General features: G+C 39.1%; 1 protein-coding gene across 2 annotated transcripts in view; it reads right to left on the reverse strand.

Annotated features, from left to right (window-relative positions):
- Nucleotides 1-23,972, reverse strand: part of Ccdc158 (coiled-coil domain containing 158) — a 76,471-nt gene that overhangs the window by 25,311 nt on the left and 27,188 nt on the right. For both annotated transcript variants that reach the window (XM_042678435.1, XM_042678434.1), the window contains exons 10-16: nucleotides 19,349-19,468; nucleotides 14,264-14,461; nucleotides 12,437-12,919; nucleotides 9,516-9,705; nucleotides 7,495-7,647; nucleotides 3,639-3,751; nucleotides 721-879 (exon numbers count right to left, since the gene is read on the reverse strand). In XM_042678435.1, the coding sequence (XP_042534369.1) occupies nucleotides 721-879; nucleotides 3,639-3,751; nucleotides 7,495-7,647; nucleotides 9,516-9,705; nucleotides 12,437-12,919; nucleotides 14,264-14,461; nucleotides 19,349-19,468 (1,416 nt within the window). The remainder of the gene's footprint in view (nucleotides 1-720; nucleotides 880-3,638; nucleotides 3,752-7,494; nucleotides 7,648-9,515; nucleotides 9,706-12,436; nucleotides 12,920-14,263; nucleotides 14,462-19,348; nucleotides 19,469-23,972) is intronic.

The following is a 23,972-nucleotide window of genomic DNA, read 5'->3' on the forward strand; positions in this document are numbered from 1 at the left end:
GGAAGATACTCAAAAGAATGAATGATCTAGGAATGGAGTCCATCTTCCATATTAATAAATCATAGAAGTTCATATAAAAATAACAAGTTCAATTCTTTGAGTTAATACTACATGTTTCAAGAAACAGGGCCTTCATAGTGGAATCACAGACTGTCTAACCATGAAAGCTCTTAGAAATGAAGACTTGAATTTAGTTTAGTTTTAGGCTCCCAGAGTTTCTAGGCAACAGGAAGACAGACATCACTAATATATCACAAGGATAATATAGTTCCACTTGTCTTTGCCCTTCTTTAAGTTGTGTTTTCTGGACCCTAGAAAGGGACAGATATTAGCATTACTTCAGTTTACTGACATTAAAAAGGCTATATCCTACCTATTTCCCAGGCCATTCTTTGGTGGCTAGCTGCTCCTGGAAGTGGTCTTGCTTATTCAAACACTAAGGACATATTAAGAATTTCTTCTATCTCATGTCCTACTGTTCCTGTGAGTATGTTAGCCTAAAAGAGGTAATTGAGCAAAACATATGCTTCACAGCCATGTCATGTTTCTCAAACTCAGAAGAGCCTCCTCTATAGTGTATAGTTTCACAGTGTACAAGGTGATTGATATATAATACAGGTTGACAGATTCAGTTCCTATTTACATATACCCTTCATTCAGAACTATTCTATCAAGTTATTATTGGGATGATAATTACCTTATATATTTAGTTAATAATACCTTATCAAGAGCAACTTCCATGTTAGCAACCTTTTCTTTCAAGCGGCGCTCCTGAGACCGCAGAACTTCCAGTTCTCCAGCCATCTTGTTTTTTTCTGTTGCAACAGTGCTCAATTCCTGGCTGAGTTTACTCTTCTCTTCTTTTAGAAAATGCTTCTCCTGTTATTATAGAGGAGAAAATATCAGAGATAATTGATAATGTAGATGCTGAGAGGTGATGAGAATATAAAACATTTATTAAAAGACTCTGAATTAGATACATTTGACTCCTATTCCATTTAACTGCTTCTGAGTTGTTGCTAAACTATGGGAGCTGCTAACCTATGCTCTTACATATTTTCTGCTTTCATCATGATTATTATTGCTTCTTTTTTAGTCTTAACAAATCTCTGGTGAAATATACAAAATATTAAATCATTAGGTCATAAAAAAGAACACCCCCCCCCCCCACACGATATAACCCGTTTTCACTGTATTTGATATTGGTATAATTTGTGGAAGGGAAGGGAAAAAACAAATTGTTTAAATAGGGATACAGGTGGACCTATTGCAACAATAAGATGTACAAGACGATGAACTTTATAACTTTGGCAGGGCGGGGGGTGGGGGGGAGTAAGGGGGACCAGATGGAAAGGGATGGGAAGGGAAAACAAAGGAGGAGGCAACAATGCTTGATAAGAAATGTACTCACTACCTTGCCCATGTAATTGTAACCCCTCTGTATGGTTTTTTTTTTTGGGGGGGGGGTCCAGTCATAGGGCCTGAACTCTGGGCCTGGGCGCTGTCCCTCAGCTCTTCAGCTCAAGGCTAGCACTCTACCACTTGAGCCACAGCGCCACTTCCTTCTTTTTTCTTTTTGCTTATGTGTTGCTGAGGAATCGAACCCAGGGCCTCAGACATGCAAGGCAAGCGCTCCCACTGAGCCCCTTGTACGGTATTTTCACAATAAAAAAAAAAAGAAAGAAACCATTTTGGTAGATGAGGATTAAGTAATCATATACCCAATTTTACTGAATTTATTTTAAATAAAAAGTGATTTGAGATGGAGGTATGGCTCAAGTGATAGATAGTAAGCACAAGACCCTGGGTTTGAATCCTAGTACTGCCAAAAAAAATTTAAAGAGAGATTTAAAGAAGATACATTTACTTAAAATATTTGGTTCGTGGTTGAATATTCATTTCACAAATGTCTACTGTAGACTCTGTGATAGGAGACAGCACTTTTTTTTGTCAGTCGTGGGGCCTGAACTCTGGGCCTGGGCACTGTCCCTCAGCATTTCAGGGGCATGAACTCTGGGCCTGGGCACTGTCCCTCAGTGCCTAGTCCCTTCAACTCTAGGCTAGCGCCCTAGCACCACTTCTGGCTTTTTCTGCTTATGTGGTGCTGAGGAATCAAACCCAGGGCCTCATGCATTCGAGGCAAGCACTCTACCACTGAGCCACCTTCCTAGCCCCTGAGACAGTAACTTTTTAAAGTATTCAGTACTATTGAGGAAGATAAAAACTGCTCTAGGCTCCCAAAGGCAAAAAAAGAGGGTAAGTGAAAAAAGAAGGGAGGAAATGGGAACAAACAGGAAATAGGTCAGTCTCTACAATGAAAGGATCCAGAAATTCATGTGCACATTGTAAATATTTAGCTGCAGTCTAAAGTATTCTAGGCTGTACTGTGGGGAAATAAACTAACGGGTTGCTTTAATTGCTTTATTGTTTTTTGTTTATGCCATTCATTTTCTTACCTCATTATAGTCTGTTGTTATAAATCTGAAAATGCAAATTTGCTCCATGATTGGTATCATATAATATTGAAGTGTAATACAAATTTCATGTTTGCTGATAAGCAGTTTCATTCACAAGGAATGCTAAGTCAATGCAGAAAACTGTATTACCCTCAACAGAGCTGCCTGGGGGTATATAATCATAAGAGCAAACAACATTTGCCAGCCACCTCAGTTTTCCTTGTTATGAGCCACATCTAATCACATTTGGTGTTATAGAAAACCTTCCCTCCACACATTCTCAATAACACACAGCTGTAATCCTCTGTGTATAAACTTCATGTCTTTTTCAAGATTAAGAGTCACTTACTGTAGTTTGTTTTTTTTTTTTTTGGGGGGGGGGAGGGAGGTGGGAATCCTGGAGCGTGAACTCAGGGTCTAGACCTTGCCCTTGAGTTTTTGTGCTCAAGAATAGTGCTCTATCACTTTAAGCTACAACTCTATTTTTGGCATTTTGGAAGTTAACTGGAGGTAAGAATCTCATGGACTTCCCTGTCTGTGCTGGCTTTGAACCTTTATCCTCAAATCTCAGCCTCCTGAATAACCAGGATTACAGACATACTGTTTAGTATTTCTTAACAACTTAATGTCTAAAACTGTATTACTGTATTAATTTCCTATTTTTCTGTGTCATGCATGTAATTGGTTCCACTGTTCCTTTAAGCCCTGTTTTTAAACACACTGCACAGTACATGGGTGTCAGGAAACATTTGACACATATCTAAACTGACTGACCCTTGCTTATAATTGTTCCCTGCCTCTTGAAAACACTAGTTATCTTTCAAGATTCTGTTCCAGTGCTCCTTTGAGAACGTTTCCCCTCATTTTCTCAGTTACTCTATATCTCTGCTATTTTTTTCTTTTTTCCTTTTTTTTTTTCTTTTCAGTAGGTTGTGGGGCTTGAACTCTAGGCCCAGGCACTGTCCCTGAGCAATTCAGCTCAAAGCTAGCACTGTACCACTTGAGCCACAGTGCCTCTTTTGGCCTTTTCTGTTTATGTGGTACTGAGGAATGGAACTCAAGGGCCTCATGTGTAAGGGGCATGTACTCTACTGCTGAGCCACTTTCCCAGCCCCTATTTTCTGTCTTATAGAATGTTTATCAGTGAACATATGGGTTTCCTTCACTATGGCAGAGACTTACCTTATTTGCATTTGTCATGGCTTCTTCCAGAAATTGGATCTTGCTCTGAAGGGCATCAATCTGCCCTCTTTTGGCTGTGATTTGCTTTTGCATCCCCATTGCCACTTTCATAGCTAAAAAGAGAGAGAGAGGTGGGGGGGAGAGAGAGAGAGAGAGAGAGAAGATGCCAACTACAATGAAGTTTTCTAAATTTTGAGACTACTATAGTCAATGCTAAATATGATACTTTAATTAATGAGCTGATAAGTAAGAGTCTCTGGGATACCTGGACAGTTTCAAGGAAAAGATCACAGAAAAGTATATTTGAGATTCATAGTATCAGAAACAGCAATTTTAAGTAACTACCCAGAGATTCTAAATTGAGAAAAAATATGGTGATGTTTTCTGGAATTAATTTCATTAATCCAGAAGTTGCCATATATCCAATGGTAACAATGATACCAAGTAAACTCATACTTGCAGCAAATGTATATACATATTTTACTAAAATGTTTTTTCCAGATACTCATATTTAAAATACCACATAAGACATCAAATATTAATGATCTTTTAAGGTTCTAATGATATTAAAAGCCATTCACTTTTCATTCCCAGGGTTGTGATGGGCTTGACATTCACAACAGTCTCAGTCTTAGATAATATGTGGCTTGTTTTTTCTGTTTTGTTTTGTTTTTTGTAGTTCATTGTGAGGCTTGAAAACTGGGTTTGGGTGCTGTCCCTGAACTCTTCAGCTCAAGGTGAGCCCTCTACCACTTGAGCAACAACGCCACTTCTGGTTTTCTTGTGATTCATTGGAGAGGAGAGTTTCATGGACTTTCCTGCCTGGGCTGGCTTTGAACCATGATCCTCAGATCTCAGCCTCCTGAGTAGTGAGGATTATAGGCATGAGCCATCGGCACCTGCCTATGTGGTTATTTTTTTTTAAAGTTGTTCATAAAGTGAGAATGTTCTAGATGAGTACAAGACATAGAGTACTCAGAACATGGTAGACCACTGAAAAGATCGATGAAGCTACTCCTTACTTAGAAATTCAAAGTCAGAAGGTATTTTTTTAAGTCAGTTGAAGAAAGATTTGAAAATGACACTGCTTTAAGTAGGGCTATAGAATAGAAGATTAAAAGAAAAATGTACCATTCTTTATAAACAATATCACAGGAGAGTGCTGGAAGGGGTGACACTGGTTAAGATGCACTTTACACATAAATGGTCATATTAAAATGAAGACCTGGGGCTGGGTATGTGGCCTAGTGGTAAAGTGCTTGCCTAGCATTCATGAAGCCCTGTGTCTGATTCCTCATTACCACATACACAGAAAAAGCGGGAAGTGGCGCTGTGGCTCAAGTGGTAGAGTGCTAGCCTTGAGCATATGAAGCTCAGGGACAGTGCTCAAGCCCTGAGTTCAAGCTGTAGGACTGGCAAAACAAGAAAAGAAAAGAAACCCTTTAGTACAACTATTTGAAAACAATAATAAAAAATAGAGAATGAAAGGTCTGACTTCTCATTAACAAGATGTGGTTCTTACAGATAATCTGTCAGACTAGGGGTTAAAACATTGATTTATTAATAGATCCAAAGTCTGATATAATTGCCTACCACTTAGAATTCTGGTCTGATTAAGGGGACCATCGTTGGCCTTCAGAGGTCATTTTCCAGAATAATCTTTTTAAGTTGATTTAATCCAACGGAAAAAAATAATTTGAATGCAAATGCAGAGATTACTTAGGTAATTTATTTTCATAGGACTGGGATGGCTGTGTAGATGCTCAAGACACTGAGAAAGAGATGTTGTGAAGTAGGGGAACAGATCCCAAGTGGGCCTCTTTAGTAACCTTTCCAAACCCCATCATTTTCTCAGTGTTAACCAGCCAAATGCCCAATTGTTGAGATCCTTCACAATTTGTAGGTCATTCTGGCATAGGAAATACAGCAATCTCTGTATTTTTCCAATTTTAGAATGTGTGCTATTAAGGCAAACATTAATCTAGGGTTAAAATACTGAGAAACAGAAAAATATTATACTTTTTTTTTGTCAGTTGTGGGGCCCTGGGCCTGGATGCTGTCCCTCAGCTCTTCAGCTCAAGGCTAGCACTCTACCAGTTGAGCCACAATGCCACTTCTGGCTTTTTCTGCTTACGTGGTGCTGAGGAATCAAACCCAGGGCCTCATGCATGCAAGGCAAATACTCTACCATGAACTACCTTCCCAGCCCCGAAATATTATACTTTAATTTGATAAATATTCTTTTAAAAAACTTGAACAGTTTTTGAAAAATAATTTTTGAGTGATTGGGATCAAACTCATGTCTGCAAGGCAATCTGAACAGTTTGAAAATTCAAACAAAAGAGAAGGAGGCCTTTGATGATATATATAAAGAAAATCGGGGGGTAGGGGACGGTATGGGAAGATAAGAAATGTACTTGTGGCTGGGAAGGTGGCTCTGTAGCAGAGTGCTTGCCTTGCATGCCTGAGGCCCTGGGTTTGATTACTCAGCACCACATAAGAAAAAAGAAAAAAGCTGGAAGTAGCACTGTGGTTCAAGTGGTAGAGCACTAGTCTTGAGTTGAAGAGCTGAGGGACAGCGACCAGGCCCAGAGTTCAGGCCCCACGACTGGGCCCCCCCAACAAAAAAAAAGAAATGTACTCGTTATCTTGCCCATGTAATTGTAACCCCTCTGTATGGTATTTTCACAATAAAAAAAAAATCTGTTGAAGAAAATTAGCTCCTACTGAAAAATAACTGCCATATCTTTATTTTGGTTTAAATTTAACATTTTCCCATTTTCAACATTCTAATGCCCCAAGTTACTATAATAATCATATCTTGCTGTTTAACATTTGGTAATTATCAATTCTTATTGCTAGCTAATAGTCATATCAATAATATGAATGACAGGAAAGAGGAGACAACCTTATGTCATTAAGATAATGATAATAGTCCTAATGTCACTGAGGAAATACTTATGTAGATAGTATGACCAGCAAGATAAAAAGGGAACAGCATGTGGTGACAAGACACTCTATCTAGTAGTTCAAGAGCTACCAATTAGCCATAGAGCTACAGTTTATGCATAGGCAAAATATGTAATAAGAATTATTGGTGGGGCTGGGAAGGTGGCTCAGTGGTAGAGCGCTTGCCTTGCATGCCTGAGGCCCTGGGTTCAATTCCTCAGCACCACATAAGCAAAAAGAAAAAAACTAGAAGTGGCACTGTGGTTCAAATGGTAGAGCGCTAGCCTTGAGCTGAAGAGCTGAGGGACAGCCCCCAGGCCCAGACTTGAGGCCCCACGACTGGACCCCAAAAAAAAGAAAAAAAAAAGAATTATTGGTAACTTGAATTTATATCCTTGAAAATGACTGGTTAACATTAAAGGCATTCATTAGCTAGAAAATATTGAAACAGCCACAGGAATGAGAAAGATTCTTTTATCTAGAGATTTCATATGGGTTACAGATTATGGCATTTCCCTTAAACCATTAAGTAGAAATACTGCTACCCAACATCTAAAATTGACATGTATTGCTGCCTATTTCCCATATTATTTGGGACTATAAAGAGCTGGGAAGCAATGCATCTGGGTTGTGTGTTAATAGCCTAAAACGAGGGCTGGGAATATGGCTTAGTTGTAGAGTGCTTGCCTGGCATGCATGAATCCCTGGGGTCAATTCCTTAGTACCACATAAATAGAAAAAACTGGAAGTGGTGCTGTGGCTCAAATGGTAGCGCACTAACCTTGAGCAAAAGAAGCTCAGGGACAGTGCCAGGCCCTATTTCAAGCCCCAAGACTAGCAAAAAAAAAAAAAAGTCTAAAATGATGGCATTAAAGATGAGAAAAGGAGAAGATCTAATAGAACATACCATGACCATCAGATCCTTCCATAGATTTTAGTGTATTCCTTGTTTGTTCCAGTTCAGACTGTGCAGATTTTAATTGCATTTTCAGTTTATTTGTAGTAGTTTCCATTTCTTCACTTTTGTTTCGAAAATTCCTTTTTAAGACTTCATAGTCCTCTATATAATAGTTAATAATAAGGTTATTTTTCCTACCCATTTATATGAAAGCACATTTTATTAGCAATTAATGATCACAGAAGTTATTGATCACAGAATTTCAGAAGCTGGAAAATTCATTTACTTACATTTCATTTATTATAAAAGAATATGTATTTGTATATTTCTGGGGATCTGATGGATTCTTCTTTTTAGTTGGCTTCTTCTTTTTAGTCCTCTACTTACTGTTTTCCCCCAACCAGTGTAATTACCTCATATCTATTTCAGCTTATACCTTCTTGGATGACCATATGTATCACAACAAGATTTTACCACCACTTGTATCTGTAGATGGATGACTTTCCATCACACTGTAAATAACTAAGGCTACCATAGCCTTTATTTTTAATTGACTGTAATGGGTCTTAATCTTTTTTTTTTCATGATGTCTGAATCAAACCCAAGGCTTTGCCCATGCTAAGCAAACACTCTGTCACTGAAGTATTCTCTTTCCCTGTCTTATCTTTTTATCTCCAATACCTATCAAAATACGTAATACAAATTCATCTTTTAATATGCTATAACTCCCACCATATCCATCTATTTATTTATAATATAGATTTGTATACTAAGGGAACAAAAATCCAGTTCTGTCTCTCTAGATATTTCCATGTCAATATCTACTGCTTCACACGGAATATGACCAAAGTTTTGCCCTATGTTGGTTCCCTCCCTAGTTCCTTCTCTCAGTTGTTGCTACCACTATTCAAATATGTAAGCTAAAAACCTCAAAGTTAGACTTAACCCCTCCAATCACTTAGTCTTGTTGATCCAACCTCCAAAAATATTCTTAATTCTTTGTTCTTCTTCCATTCTCACTGTCACAACATTTGTTTAAGTCATTAAATTTCCTGAGACCAACCCAAAGTCTTTCCTTATCTGGTTAATAGTCTGACTCTTTTGCCATACCTTTCACTGATTTAACATAACCTCTTTAACATACCATGGTCTTAGAAAATCTGATGACAATTTCCTACTTAATATCTGTTGGCTCTATATTGTCTGGTTTTACCTCATTTCTTTATATTTTTGTTTCAATGAATACTTCTTAGGTCACATTATGTTATTCATGCCTTCATGCTTTTGCTCATAATGTTCTCTCTGGTTGAAATGTCCTACCTCATTCATTTGCCAAACTTCCAAATCCAGCACACATGTCATTTCTTCTAGATGGCTAATTCTCTATCCTCTGTGCTTTTTTTTATCCAGCATACTTCCACTGTAACTGAAACATTTTTTTTTGTAACCCCATTATAGATAGGGCTGTCTCCCCACTAGACCGTGAGCTTCACTGTGATGTTTCTGTGACCTTTCACAGCATCTAGCATAGTAAATGCTCTGTAGGTACTGTCAGTGTGTGTGTGTGTGTGTGTGTGTGTGAAATATATGATACCATATCATGCCAATCATGACCTAGAGTTTAATATAAGGTCTTAGATTTCTCCTTTCAACACATCACTTCATTAAGCACTTAATAAAGCTATGTGACTCAAAAGATTCAAGTTTTTATTTCCATAAAATCTGAACTATGCAAACAATAAGATTTATGCTAAACACCTGCCTTCCTTCTGGAAGCCTAGAATCTAGATAGCTCATCTTTCTCTTGGGAACTCAGAGGAATAACTAAAGTTAGTGATTAGTGAGAATAAGACATGGAAGTTCTTCATGAAGAACTCTAAGGATTTCAGTCATGAATCTTCCACTGGAGCAGCATAAGCATTTGTATTTGTCATGTGAAATGAGATGTTCTTTTGTAATTGTGGCAGGGTCCATACTTTTACTGTACAGTGGTCTGATGTCTTAGTAGAATTTGAAGTGAAGCAACATACCTGACAGATTGTTTAATTCACTCCTACTAGCCTTCACCTCATTTAATAACTGATCTCTCTCTTGTTTGATGTCCTTCACTGCACGGAGCCGCTCAGAGCCTGCATTCACCAGCTTCACCTTCTCTAGCTCAAGGTCACTCACTCTGGCCTCAAGTTCCCGGATCTTGGCATCTTTCTTATCTTTCAAAATCTAAATATACAACAAATACAAGGACAGAGAGTAAAGTAAAAACTATGAATAGGTACAGTAACGAATGCTGTCTTAACTATTCTTACCTACATTTAGAAGTTTTGTTATTTCTCAGGGCACTTGAGTGTGACTTCTATTATAAAACAGCAACAGTAGCTGGCTAAAAATGAACATTTCACTTTTAACTTAGATATGAATTCTCAGGGACAATGAATGGAAAAGACATAGCCAACTCTGAAATTTTGAATGTACAGGTCTGAGAAATTAGTAACACCATAAATTAATAGCACCATAACAGAAGGTACAGGAAGTAGTGGAGAGGAAAGGGCCCAGCGAAGAAGAAAGTGGAGTGGTTTTCTTTTGGAGAGGAAAAGCCTCAGCAAAAAAGAGATGATTGACATTTAGTTTTTTCTTTGTAAGGGCCCAGCTCTAGGAGCTGTAGTTATTAGGAGAAGGTTCCCTCAGTTTCTTGGCTATCATTGTGAACAGTACCTAGCCCAAAGAAGAAAAACCACAAAATTTGTGTTCTTTTTGTGTTGGTCCTGGGGTTTGAACTCAGGACCTTGTGGTCTTGCTAGGCTTTTTTGCATAAGGCATGCCTCCAGTTCTAGTTTTCTGCTGGGTAATTGGAGACGAGAGTCTCAAGGCTTTGTATGCCCAGGCTGGCTTTGAATGGTGATTTTTGTGTCTCAGCTTCCTGAGTACCAAGGATTATAGGCATTAACCACTAGCACCAGCAAAACCACATATTTTAAGGCTATGATTCTCTTCTTGCCTTACTGGATTGTTAAGGGAAGGGGATGAGATATTAAAGCCTGAGTCTTTAGATGACCCTTCTAGGGCTTCTCTTCTTTACTGCTCTGTTCTGTCCATATTTGAGAACTAAGATCAGTTTTATACTTTCCATTCTACTTTTATGTACTTAAGTCAGATCAAATTTTTAACACTACCTTTTCACACCATCCTTCCTTTCTACCCTATATCTACAACAGTTCCAACATTATTTCCAGGCTGACCTACAGGCTGAGCTTTAACCTCTTGCTTGAAATGTCTTCCTTCCTCCTCTCTGCCTAATTTTGCCTAAGTCTCAACTTCTCTCTGATGCCTTCATTGCCCACTCAAATCACGGGGATCCAAACTCTCTGAGATCTCTAACTCATAAGAATGCTTTTGATCAGCAGTATAACATCTTATGGGAGCTGAAAGACAAGGCTCTAGATCTACTTGGAATGGGGCTCAGAAATTTAACAGGCTTCTAGGTGATTCTGTTTCTTACCTAGAGCCCCTACACAGTAATAACACTTCATATAATACTAGGATCAAGACCCAAAGCAGTGTTGCTTCCCAACAAGTTATTCAATCTCTCTGACTCCTCATCTGTAAAATGAGATATTAATAATGTCTCCCTCATGAAGATTTTTGGAAGGTTAAATTTATTTAATTTTTGGAGTACTTTTCATTGCCCCCTAAATGCCTCTAGGCTAGAAAGCAGAACACTTAACTCCTCTTCCTATATGTTTTGCTCTGCATGCCAACTTATCCAAAGTTTTCACTGAGGGGTTGGCCACTAAAAAGCTTTGAGTACTTTTGTGGTAAGTCTGGCCATTTAAATATACATATATGTCTAAAATCAAGCAAAAAATAGAAAAAGTTAAGTGTGTGTGTGTGTGAGTTGTGGTGCCTGAACTCTGGGCCTGGGTGCTGTCCCTCAGCTCTTCAGCTCAAGGCTAGCACTCTACCACTTGAGCCACAGCACCACTTCAGGTTTTTTCTGTTTATGTGGTGCTGAGGAATCAAACCCAGGACCTCATGTATGCAAGGCAAGCAGTCTACCACTGGGCCACCTTCCCAGCCCAAAATTTTAAATTTTTATATGATGATCTTATTTCTATCTTATTGGCATCTAAAGTTTGTGTGATTTGCATCTTATTACTCACCAGAAAGAAAACTCAGCGCATCTAAAGTTTAAAAATGCTTCAATTATTTTTAAATTTAAGGAATTTTAACTAAGGACTTTCTGGGGATAAGGCACAAAGACATGGAGCAGGAAATATAAGGATGAATAAGATATGTACCCTGCTTTATGAAATCTGTAGTATTGTATGGATAATGTGTTACTGCTTCTTAAATACACACACATAGACACATGCACACACACATGCACAGAAAACAAATATTTTTAGAAATGTATATTTTTATCAGCTTATAAATATATATTTATGTCTAAAAGCCTCATAATAACTCAGTAGGTTGTTGGGTTTTTCTACTTAGGCTTCCTGCCAGATACCAAGTCCTAGTCTTGTATTAAAAAAAAAAAGACTTCATAGAACAGATGGATCATCTGATTGTTTTTGTTGTTGTTGTTATTGTTCTTTTGTACCTGCAATTCTGAACCATTCTAAAGCCATGTATTTCTTTTTGTGTTTTGTTTGGAGTTTTCTGTTTGTTTTTTGAGACTGAGTCCTACTATGTAACTCAAAATCCTCCTGCATCCACCTTCTAAGTACTGAGATTAGAGGTGTGTACCACTACACCCAGCTCCATCTACTCCTTTTGAAATTAATAATAAAAAAAATGCATCCTTTCTCAAACAGCATGCATACTAAACCAACACAAATACTTTCCATTTCAGAAGATCACAGATACCCTAACTTCTTTTCAGGAAATCACATCAAATTTGTTTATGAGAAAAAAAAATTTCAGAAGCCAAATCCACAGAAACTAAACAGACCTTAAATTCCTGCAGTTCCAGTCTCCTATCATTAATCTCTTTCTCCAGCTGAGCCTTTTCTACTTGCATAGCACCAGCAGTTCGTCCATGCTGGCCAACCAGCTGCGTCATGTTTTCAATCTGCTGGCGCAAAATCTCGATCACCTTATCCTTTTCTGCCATCTGAAGCTTGAGAGCCTCACATTCTGTCTGCACGTTTCTAAGATGATCTCCTTCAGTTTTCAGATGCTGAAGCTCTTGCAATTTCAAGTCCACCCGGGAGCGAAGCTTGGTGATCTCTGCATTGGTGGCCTCAATGGCTCGCTCTTTTTCCTGGAGGGAAGCTGTCAGGTCTGACACTGTTCTCTCTGAGCTTTCTAGGGTCATCTTCTTGGCCGTCAACTCTTCTACCACTTTGCGCAGCATCTCCTTGGTAGACTCAAGCTGTGCAGTCAGAGAAGACACTTTTTCCAGACTTTCGTTCTTCCCTTGAATTGCTGCCATCTGATGACAAAGAAAACAGTTTGTAGTTTGGGGAGGACAGGTACAGGCAGGCTCAAGAGATATGACAGGTTAACTCTAAAACATCAAATCAGGAGTTGGATTGTCTAGGCAGACGAGCTCAAATTGTTTGCTGTCAGAGCTCCAGATCAACAAAATGTGTAAGACTGACACGTGTCAGTTAGAACAAGTGGAAAACCTTAATAAAATAATATCGCTCTGGAATGGTTTGCAGGATAAGAATCTAGGGATTCTGATGATATTTCCTATACTACTTTTAGGTTAAATAGCACTGGGAATGGGGAGGAGGGGGTTGTAAGCTTGAAAACTGCCATTATATTCTATTTCTCTTCCATCTCCCCATAATTTTTTCTCTGAAGGAGAAAAGGAATAATAGTTTTATTCAATGCATGTTCATATATTCTGGGTAGGATTCTAACCTCCTATCATTTACTTTATCTTTCTTCCTTGCAAGAGAGATAACAAAACAGAGAAGTGGCTTGGCCTTCATCTCCTTGGCTTGCGTTCACATTTTGAGAAGCTTGCATATATGTGGGTGGGTTTTTTTTTTTGGGGGGGGGGTCCAGTCGTGGGGCCTGAACTCTGGGCCTGGGTGCTGTCCCTCAGCTCTTCAGCTCAAGGCTAGCGCTCTACCACGCCACTTCTGGCTTTTTTCGTTTTTGCTTATGTGGTGCTGAGGAATCCAACCTAGGGCCTCAGGCATGCAAGGCAAGCGCTCTACCGCTGAGTCACCTTCCCAGCCCCTGTGGGTGGGTTTCATGTTTCTGTGCAGTAACTAATCTGGTATTGTTATCTTCACAGCACTGAGGGTATACACTGTTAAGAAAGAAGTCCACACCTGCTATGGGTGCGCTAGAATGGAGTGTATTCAGTAGTCTCAAGCAGTGTGTGTGAGGGGGAGGGAGTATTTGGGAGGGGGGGATAAGCAAAACAAAAAGCAAATAAATCTGTTGTAAACTTCCAATACTACTGCTATGTAGATTCCTAGTTTAAACTTTTCTGCAGCACAAATAAGCAATTACTAAGTGACCAATTTCTAGGTAAAAGATAAAAACATGGTTGTTGAGAGTTTAGTTTTTAAACAATACTCAAATGAGATAAAGCCTAATATGTTTAGTTTAATGAGTGATCAAAAATACGAATACCAAGTTTTTATAAAGTGTTCATGGAATCCATAGATTTGTGTTAGGGCTATTTTAGCCCTACAAATAAAAAAAGAAAAACAGAAAAGCTTTACCAGTAGATATAAAATAGGTATTCTTCACACCCCAACTAGAGGAGGCCATCTGGTGATGGCACAGCCATCATGCCTGCACAAGCTCTGACCTGCCGCTCCATCTGGCCCTGACATTCACTCTTCATGGCCTTGAGCAGGGCCTCCAGGCGCTGCACCTCCATGTTGCGGTCATCCAGTTCCCGCCTCAGGTGGTCAATGGTGATGCTGTTGCCAGTGTCTCGGTCCCAAAGACGCTTGTTTTGCTCCTTTTCCAGACTCAGCTCTTTCTCTCTCTTATGTAGATCTGCCTAAAAGAAGTAAGGTATGCTTTTACCCCTACCTAGTATTACATAATTAAAACACACTATTTTCCTTATAGCATTGGAGTTTATGTGATTTGAGATTTTTTTGATTTTAGAGTAAAATTTGTTTTCAAAGGTTTAAAAGTGATTATTTCCTAGCTGGCACCAGTGGCTCATACCTGTAATCCTAGCTACTCAGGAAGATGAGAGCTGAGGATCACAGTTCAAAGCCAGCCTGAGCAGGAAAGTCCATAAGACCCGTATCTCTAATTAACCACAAGATGCCAGAAGTGCAAGATGCCAGAATTGGAAATGTGGCTTGAGTGGTAGGGTTCAGGGACAGTACCCAGACCCTGAGTTCAAGCCCCAGTACCAGCATACACACACACACACACACACACACGATTATTCCCTAGAAAAGTAAGTTAATATTTTGCTCAGTTAAAATTTTAATAGGAAAATAACTACACAGCAGAGCACATGTATAGCACATGTAATGTCCTGGATTTAATCTCTTGTATGAAAATAAACCAAAACAAAGTTTAACATTTCCAACCAATTTGAAAAGACTAGATCTCAAATTTATATCAAATAACACACAATAAAAAGGAAATAAAATAGATTTTTAAAATCAACATACTTGGGCTGGGAAGGTGGCTCAGTGGTAGAGTGCTTGCCTTGCATGCCTGAGGCCCTGGGTTCAATTTCTCAGCACCACATAAGCAAAAAGAAAAAAGCTGGAAGTGGTGCTGTGGCTCAAGTGGTTGAGCTGAAGAGCTGAGGGACAGCGCCCAGGCCCAGAGTTCAGGCCCCATGACCGGACCCCCCCCCCCCAAAAAAAAAAAAGAACATACTTTTGTTTTTGTGCAAATACAGGGGCTTGAACTGAGGGTCTGAGTGACGTCCCTTAGCTTTTTCACTCATGGCCAGAGCTCTACCATTTGAAACACAGCTCTACTTCCAGCTTTTTGGTGATTAATAGAAGATAACACTCTTATAGACTTTCCTTTCTAGCCTGCTTTCAACTTTGGATCCTCAGATCTCAGACTCCTGAATAGCTCAGCAAAAAATGCCAACATGTTTCTAAGTCTTGAGTTTCCTAAAAAGACATTATGTTTCACCAATAAACGCTTAAAAGCCAACAGGAGTAACAACAGTAGTATAATATACTGCTACATAAATGGTAGAATATACGCATTTGGTTTTGGTTTTGGTTTTAAGCAGTTACAGGGCTTGAACTCAAGGCCTGAGCACTGTCCCTGAGCTCGTCAGCTCAAGGTGAGCGCTCTACCACTTGAGCCACAGTGCCACTTCAAGAATTTAGACATTTGATCCCCCGCAGTATAACCCCTGCTTTCACTATATTTGATGTCAGTATAACTTGTGGAGGAGATGGGGAAAAACCAGTTGCTTAAGGATACAGGTGGACCTGTTGCAACAATGAGAAGTACAAGTTGTCATGTCCAAAACGAGCTTTACAACGTCGGTGCGGGGGAGGGGGGGAAAGGGAGGGGAAGGAGAAGGATTGGGATTGGGGGGGAGGGGGGAGGCTGGGAAGGGATGTGAAGGGTAAACCAAAGGAGGAGGCTGCAATGCTTGGTAAGAAATGTACGCATTATCCTGCCCATGTAATTGTAACCCCTCTGTACAGTATGTTCACAAATAAAATAAAATTAAAAAAAAAAAAAGCTATGGATTACTCTACAGTGTAGTAACCATTTTTTCCCATAAATTAAAAACAAAAGAAAACAAACAAACAAACAAAAAAAGAATTTAGACATTTGAACTGTAAAGAGAATTACTTCCTTCTTCCACCACAGAAAAATACACATAAGGGTTAACTTTATTTAAAATATATATAATCAGAATGATTCTAGAAACAATCCAGAATCATTCTAAATTACTATAGAATCCAAACAGTCTATATGACTATAGGAGGATTTGTAATTAGAATCTATGTGGCACAAGGATATACTGGCCTTCTGGGGGCTAGGAAGGTGGCTCAGTGGTAGAGTGCTTGCCTTGCATGCATGAGGCCCTGGGTTCGATTCCTCAGCACCACATAAGCAAAAAGAAAAAAGCCAGAAGTGGCGTTGTGGCTCAAGTGGTAGAGTGCTAGCCTTGAGCTGAAGAGCTGAGGGACAGCGCCCAGGCCCAGAGTTCAGGCCCAAAAACTGGACCAAAAAAAAAAAAAAAAAAGGATATACTGGCCTTCAAAGCATTTGTCACTCAAGAAGGAGATAAGGCAAACACAAATAACAAAAAGTAGTTTTTTATTAAAGAGGCAAAATGTATAGCAAAGAGAATCTCACTAAGGAGATCAAAGTGCTTCAGGAAGGCATTTGAGTTGGATCTTAAGAATAACTTGGAGCCACACTAAAGCTACCAGCACAACTATGTTCATTGAAGCCATTGAAGCATTTTTTTTACCATAGGTAAGATATGAACCAACCCAGATGAATGGATCAAGAAAATGTGGTATATATACACAATGGAATTCCATGCTTCCATCAGAAAGAACAACATTGCCCCATTCATAAGGAAATGGAAAGACTTGGAAAAAATATTAAGTGAAGTAAGCCAGACCCAAAGAAAATGGTTTCCCTCATTTGTAATAATTAGTATATGTCTAGAATAGATCTAGCAGAGGATCACAGTAGCTCAATAGCTATGAACATATGATCATATAAAATGATGCTAATTGAAATGAACTCCAAGATATGGAAACAAGAGGGTTTTGTTGTTGTTTTTAATGTACTGTTGTGATGTTATTTCTTTCTTCTTTCATTTTTTTTCCTTTGGATTTTCCTCTGTTGTCACTGTTTTTTATTTTGGTGCCCTGTGTCTTGTATATACATTTATCTAAGTTGGGGAAGGAGAGGGAAATAACAAAATGGTAAAACAAAGGAAAAGGGTGAACCAATGCAACAGTGATATTCACAAGACACTGTTGGAAATGAACTTTACAACCTGAGGGGGCGGGTAGGGGAGTAGGGTGAGAAAATGAGGGAATGGGTAACGCTGATTGACAAGAAATATACTCATTACCTTATGTATGTAACTATAACCCCTCTGTACATCACCTTTATAATAAAATAAAATAAAAGTTTAAAAAAAGAATAGTTTGGAAATGCAGAGATGAAGAAAGAAAAGATCAAAAAGTTTAGTGGAGGCCATTTCTTGAATAGTTAGTCTTGGAAGGGAAGAAGTCAGACTTTATAGGGAAAGTAATTATGAGTGAGACCAGGGCCCAACTATAACTCCATTTTAGAAAGATGAAGATAGCAGCACTTTACCATAAAGACTGAATAAGGGACAAAGTAGAGTTAAAAATACTTATAAGAAGACAATGACCATATTCCAGTAAGGGCCACATAGGAGTGTGGTGATGATGATAAAAAGGCAGGTGATTTGAGGATTATGAATTTTATCTGTAAGGTTTTCAAGCTATATGAGAATAATGAGAAATACTCAATGGGCGCAACAGGACTTTTTCAAGGTGTAGAGAGCTTCTGGCACACAACTAAGTTGTACATTTACCACAGTACATCAGCCTATCAACCTGGACAATATAGATGGCTTTACCAGAACTGTAGGATGCCCTAGCATGGTGTTTGGTAGTAAATGGCTTATTCCACTGTACCACTGATAGCACGTGTTCCCTCCCCCAAACTTCTCAGTCCATAGTCCTATATCTCTAAGAGAAGAAAGAGGCTGCGTCATAAATGAAAGAATAGGGGAATCTAGGCTGTATAAAGAATTACCTCCATCTTTGGTCACTTAGAAAACATCAAAATCACAGCTCTACTGTTTTTTTTTTTCTGAAAATTCCCATAAATTCTCTTTTAAAATTTCTTTTTTTTTTTGGGTCCGGTTATGGGGCCTGAACTCTGGGCCTGGGCGCTGTCCCTCAGCTCTTCAGCTCAAAGCTAGCACTCTACCACTTGAGCCATAACGCCACTTCTGGCTTTTTTCTTTTTGCTTATGTGGTGCTGAGGAATCGAACCCAGGGCCTCATGCATGCAAGGCAAGCACTCTACCACTGAGCCACCTTCCCAGCCCCTCTTTTAAAATTTCTATATACATGATGTGTTTAGAATGTTACTTGGCTTTCAAATAACAGAATACTCTCTGAATTTACTAGAATTAATTTCTGGTTGAAAGACTATGGCTGCTTAAAGATTCCCTTTTCTAGCTGGGCACTGATGGCACACTCCTGTAATCCTAGCTACTCTGGAGGCTGAGATCTGAGGATCACTGTTCAAAGCCAGCCTGGGCAGGAAAGTCTGTGAGACAATTATCTCCAATAGACTACTCAGAAAACCTGACGTGGTGCTTTGGCTCAAATGGTAGAGTGCTAGCCTTGAGCTGAAGAGCTAAGGGACAGCGCCCAGGCCGAGTTCAAGCCCTATGACCACAAAAAAAAAAAAAAAAAAAAATCCCTTTTCTGTTCAGTGCTGATGGCTCATTCCTATAATCCCACCTACTCAACAGGCTAAGATTTAAGGGTTGTGATTCAAAGCCAGCCTCTGGCAGAAAAGTCTATGAGATTTTTTTTCTCCAACTAACCAACAAAAAGCCAGAAGTGGTAGAGTGCCAGCCTTCAGTGAATAAACCAAGCAAAAGTGAGAGGCCTTGAGTTAAAGGCTCGTAGTGATGTGCATGCTCCTGTGCGCACACACAAACACACACAATTCCCTTTATCCATGCTTAATTTAAAAAAATTTTATTTTGTATGCAACACTTCACCAGTGTTTGGAAAGATATTGTTTTATTCTATATGCACAAATACTTTGCAAAATTTATAATTAATAAGGAAACTCGTTTTGTGAACTATTCTGCTGGAAGACTCCCCAGAATCAACTTAGTTTACATTTCAGAGCATAATCTTACCAGTAGCTTTTGAAGTTGATCATCCAAATTTCCAGATTCCTGACTGAACTGATCCCTTTCAGTACGAGCTTCAGTGAGCTCTGAGTTGGCAAGGACTAACTGCTTCTCCAGCTCTTCTATCTGAAAGACAAGCACAAATCAAATGGAGCGTATGGGGGCTGGGAAGGTGGCTCAATGGTAGAGCGCTTGCCTTGCATGCATGAGGCCCCAGGTTCGATTCCTCAGCACCACATAAGCAAAAAGAAAAAAGCCGGAAGTGGTGCTGTGGCTCCAGTGGTAGAGCGCTAGCCTTGAGCTGAAGAGCTGAGGGGCAGAGCCCAGGCCCAGAGTTCAGGCCCCACGACCAGACCCCTCCCCCCCCAAAAAAAAACTGGAGCGTATGTCAGTGGATCATAAAAAATAAATCGTTTTTGGAAAATGACATTAAGTGATGAAAATAATTATGATATGTTTTGCAAAGTTTTCTGAACTTAAGAGCTATGTAGAAGGTAGCTGGAGAAATTAGCCAGATGCAAAACTTAGTATTGATTTGGGCTCTGTCTGTATATGGGCACTTGTGTTTAGATTAACTACAGTTCAAGGGGCTGGGAAGGTGGCTCAGTGGTAGAGTGCTTGCCTTGCATGCCTGAGGCCCTGGGTTCAATTCCCCAGCACCACATAAGCAAAAAGAAAAAAGCCGGAAGTGGCGCTGTGGCTCAAGTGGTAGAGCGCTAGCCTTGAGCTGAAGAGCTGAGGGACAGCGCCCAGGCCCAGGCCCAGAGTTCAGGCCCCACAACTGGTCCCCCCCAAAAAAAAAACAAAAAAACTACAGTTCAAGATTCAAGTATCTGTAAAGATATACTCTATAATTTGGTGTTTTAAAGAAGCTTGTTGTGGCATAAATATGGTTCAGACCCTACATGAATAAATTTCATTATAATTATTTTATGAGGTTCAATAATAAAATACACTGAATATAAAAGAATCAATTATAGCTACTGTCATCATATAGTATTTTCAAAGGATGAGTGAATATAGGTATTTTTAATTTATAATTGGACAACATATAGTTGGACAATTTATTCATTCTGATTGTCTTCAGTTGTAAATAGGAATAAGAGACCAACTTTAAGAATTGTTCCAAGTGTATTTTTCTCTAACAGATAGAATGTCTGTTTGATATGTTTGGAGAGAAAAAAATATTCTACTTAACCACTGATAACATCACACAAAAGGATTGGTATTTTCTTTCCTAAAGTCAAAGCCTGTTGTACCTCTACAGGAGGAGAGAGACTAACTCCCTGTTGACAGTATTTAAACAGCCTTTAACCTCTAGGAGTAGTGCAGGCTGAGTTAAGAGAATTTCAATTATGCCTACTCACTTTTGGATTTTAACTGAACCACATAATAAAAGGCCCTGTGAAATATTAAGAGACTATATTAATACTTGGTTTATAAAATAATACCTGATCTGTGATATCTACTATATGGTAGGTATTATTATTCATTTTCCAGGAATAAGAAATTGTAAATGATGTATTTATTACTTCTTTTAAGGTATCTATTTAACATGCTTCCAATGTATTTAAAAAACAAAATTCTGAATCAAGCACTGGTAGTGCATCCTTACAATCCTAGCTATTGAGGAGACTGAGATCTGAGAATCACTTTGAAGCCTGCCCAAGCAGGGAAAGTCCATCAAGTGGAGCTATGGCTCAAGTAATAGAGCTCTAGCTTCAGTGGAAAAGCTAAGGGACAGTGCTCAAGCCCAGAGTTCCAGTGCCAGTAGTGATATAAGAAAGTAATAATAGGTCTGGGAAGGTGGCTCAGTGGTAGAGCACTTGCCTTGCATGCCTGAGGCCCTGGGTTCAATTTCTCAGCACCACATAAGCAAAAAGAAAAAAGCCAGAAGTGGTGCTATGTTTCAAGTGGTTGAGCTGAAGAGCTGAGGGACAGCGCCCAGGCCCAGAGTTCAGGCCCTATGACCGGACCCCCCCAAAAAAAGTAATAATAATAATAAGGAACTAGGGAGGATGCCTCAGTGGTAGACTATTTGCCTCACAATCAGGTGTTGAGCTCCATCCCTAGAATCAAAAGAGAAAAAAAGTTTTGGGTCATATACTATGATCAAATCTTTGTTGTTGCAGGTAATAAAGCTTGAACTCAGGGCTTTGTGCTTGTTTTTACTGGCATTCTACTACTTGAACCACTGATCCATTCATGCTTTCTTGCTGGTTATTTTAGAGATAGAGTCTTGTAAAGTGGCTTTAAATTGAAATCCTCCCAATCTCAGACTCTTGAGTAGCCAGGATTACAGACTGAGGTCCTGGCACCTAGCTAAATGTTTTTAACAAAAAAACATGACCAAGACAAACATGTACTTCATGACTTTTTAGTTTATTTTTATTTGAACTAATTCACTTAAAAATATTCATTTGTTAATTCAGCATATAATTCAACATAATAAAGCTATCACACACACATATATAAAACTACTTCTGATAGATGATGAGCATAAATATATATGTATATATATATATCACACAGATATACATTGCTTGAAGTACTAACAGAGCTAGCAAACAGTTTTAAATTTACCTATAATGTAGTATCAAGTCCAAGTGGATCAAGATAGAGACTTTAATTCATACTGGATATCTTTCAACCAACTTTGTATTTGATTATGTTACATATAAGTAGGGAAAAGTAGGTACAAAAACTATTCATTACTAATTTCATTTGACTGGGTAGTATATACTAAAGTATTTAATAAGAATTGAGCACATATACTATATGTGCTGCCAAAAAGAGCACAGAATTGAGTACATATAAAACGATAGACTGAGGGGCTGGGAAGGTGGCTCAATGGTAAGAGTGCTTGTCTTGCATGCATGAGGCCCTGGGTTTGATTCCTCAGCACCACATAAGCAAAAAGAAAAAAGCCAGAAGTGGTGCTGTGGCTCAAGTGGTAGAGCACTAGCCTTGAGCTGTAGAGCTGAGGGACAGTGCCCAGGCCCAGAGTTCAGGCCCCAAGACTGGACCCAAAAATAAATAAATAAATAAAATGATAGACTGAAATGTGTTCCAAGTCTTTAAGAATTCCATTAAGAAATACTTTTAGAGCTAGCTTCTGGTTGCTACTCCTAGTTACTCAGGAGACTGAGATATGAAAATCATAGTTCAAAGCTATTCTAAGCAGGAAGCTCTCTCTATGAGACTCTTAGCTCCAATTAATCACCAAAACACCAGAAGTGGAGCTGGCTCAAGTGGTAAAGTTCTAGCCTTGAATACAAAAGCTCAGGGACAACACCCAGGCCCTGAATTCAAGCCCAGGACCAGGAAAAAAGGGATAAAAAAGTACTTTGGGGTTGGAAAGATGGAGCTCTTACATACTTATCATGAATGAAGCCCTATGTTTAAACTCCAATAGCACAGTAAGTAAATAAATAAATTCACTTCTGTGTTCCTTTTTTAATTGATGTAGGAAAAAAAACATACATTTAACTTCTGTAGCTTAAGAAACCTCCTCAGAAAAATGAACTATATACAGATAGAATATCTTCAATTCTTAAGCATTATCAGGAAGATTAAGCCAGCACTCAGTAAGAGATTAGTAAGTAAGAACCACCAACTGTTACTGTTACATGGTTATCCCATTTGCATAGAGAGAATGTGGTGGATAAAGGAGTTACAAGAGGCAGTAAGATCAGGGAAAGAGCCAAATACTTTGGGTTCTCCACTAAGTTCTATCATATAACCTCTCTGGCTAAATTTATTTTTTACATATAACTTTAAAACAAAGCAATGGTGGCTTACCCCTGTAATCCTAGCTATTCAGGAGGCTGATATCTGAGGATCATCACTTGAAGCCAGCCCATGCAGCAAAGTCCATGAGATTCTTATGTCCAAGTAACACTAAAAATCTGGAAGTGGAGGTGTGGCTCAAGTGTTAATACACTAGTCTTGCAAAAAAACAAAAAACAAAAAAAACTAATAGACAGTGCTCGAGTCCTGAGTTCAAGCCCCAGTAACTGCACCAAAAAGAAGGAGGAGGAGGAGGAGGAGGAGGAGGAGCAAGAGGAGGAGGAGGATCTTTAAAACAGTATTCTGGATGATCTCTCATGTGTCTTTCAACTCTCTAATACTTTTTACACACAAGAATGGTATCATAAAACAGAAATTCTTGAACTCATGAACTGGGTGAGCCTGTAATCTTAGCTTCTCCAGAGGCTGAGATCTGAGAGTTACAGTTTAAAGCCAGCCCAGGCAGGAATATCTGTCAGACTTTTTTCTTTCTCTTTTCTTTCCTTTTCTTTTCTTTTTCTTTTTTCTTTTGTCAGTCGTGGGGCTTGAACTCGGCTTGGGCGCTGTTCCTTAGCTTTTCAGCTCAAGGTAAGCACTCTACCACCTGAGCCACAGTGCCACTTCCGGTTTTTCTGGTGGTTTATTGGAGATAAGAGTCTCACAAACTTTTTTGCCCGGGCTGGCTTTGAACTGCAATCCTCAAATCTTCACTTCCTGAGTAGCTAGGATTACAGGTGTGAGCCACCAGCTCAGCGCTTGAAACACTGTTATCTCCAATTAACAACCAAAAAGCTAGAAATGGAGCTGTAGCTTAAGTGATAGAAATGCTTATCTTGAGGAA

This window comes from Dipodomys spectabilis, unplaced genomic scaffold, assembly GCF_019054845.1.
Source record: "Dipodomys spectabilis isolate Male_0828 unplaced genomic scaffold, ASM1905484v1 ptg000043l, whole genome shotgun sequence".
Taxonomy (NCBI): Eukaryota; Metazoa; Chordata; class Mammalia; order Rodentia; family Heteromyidae; genus Dipodomys; species Dipodomys spectabilis.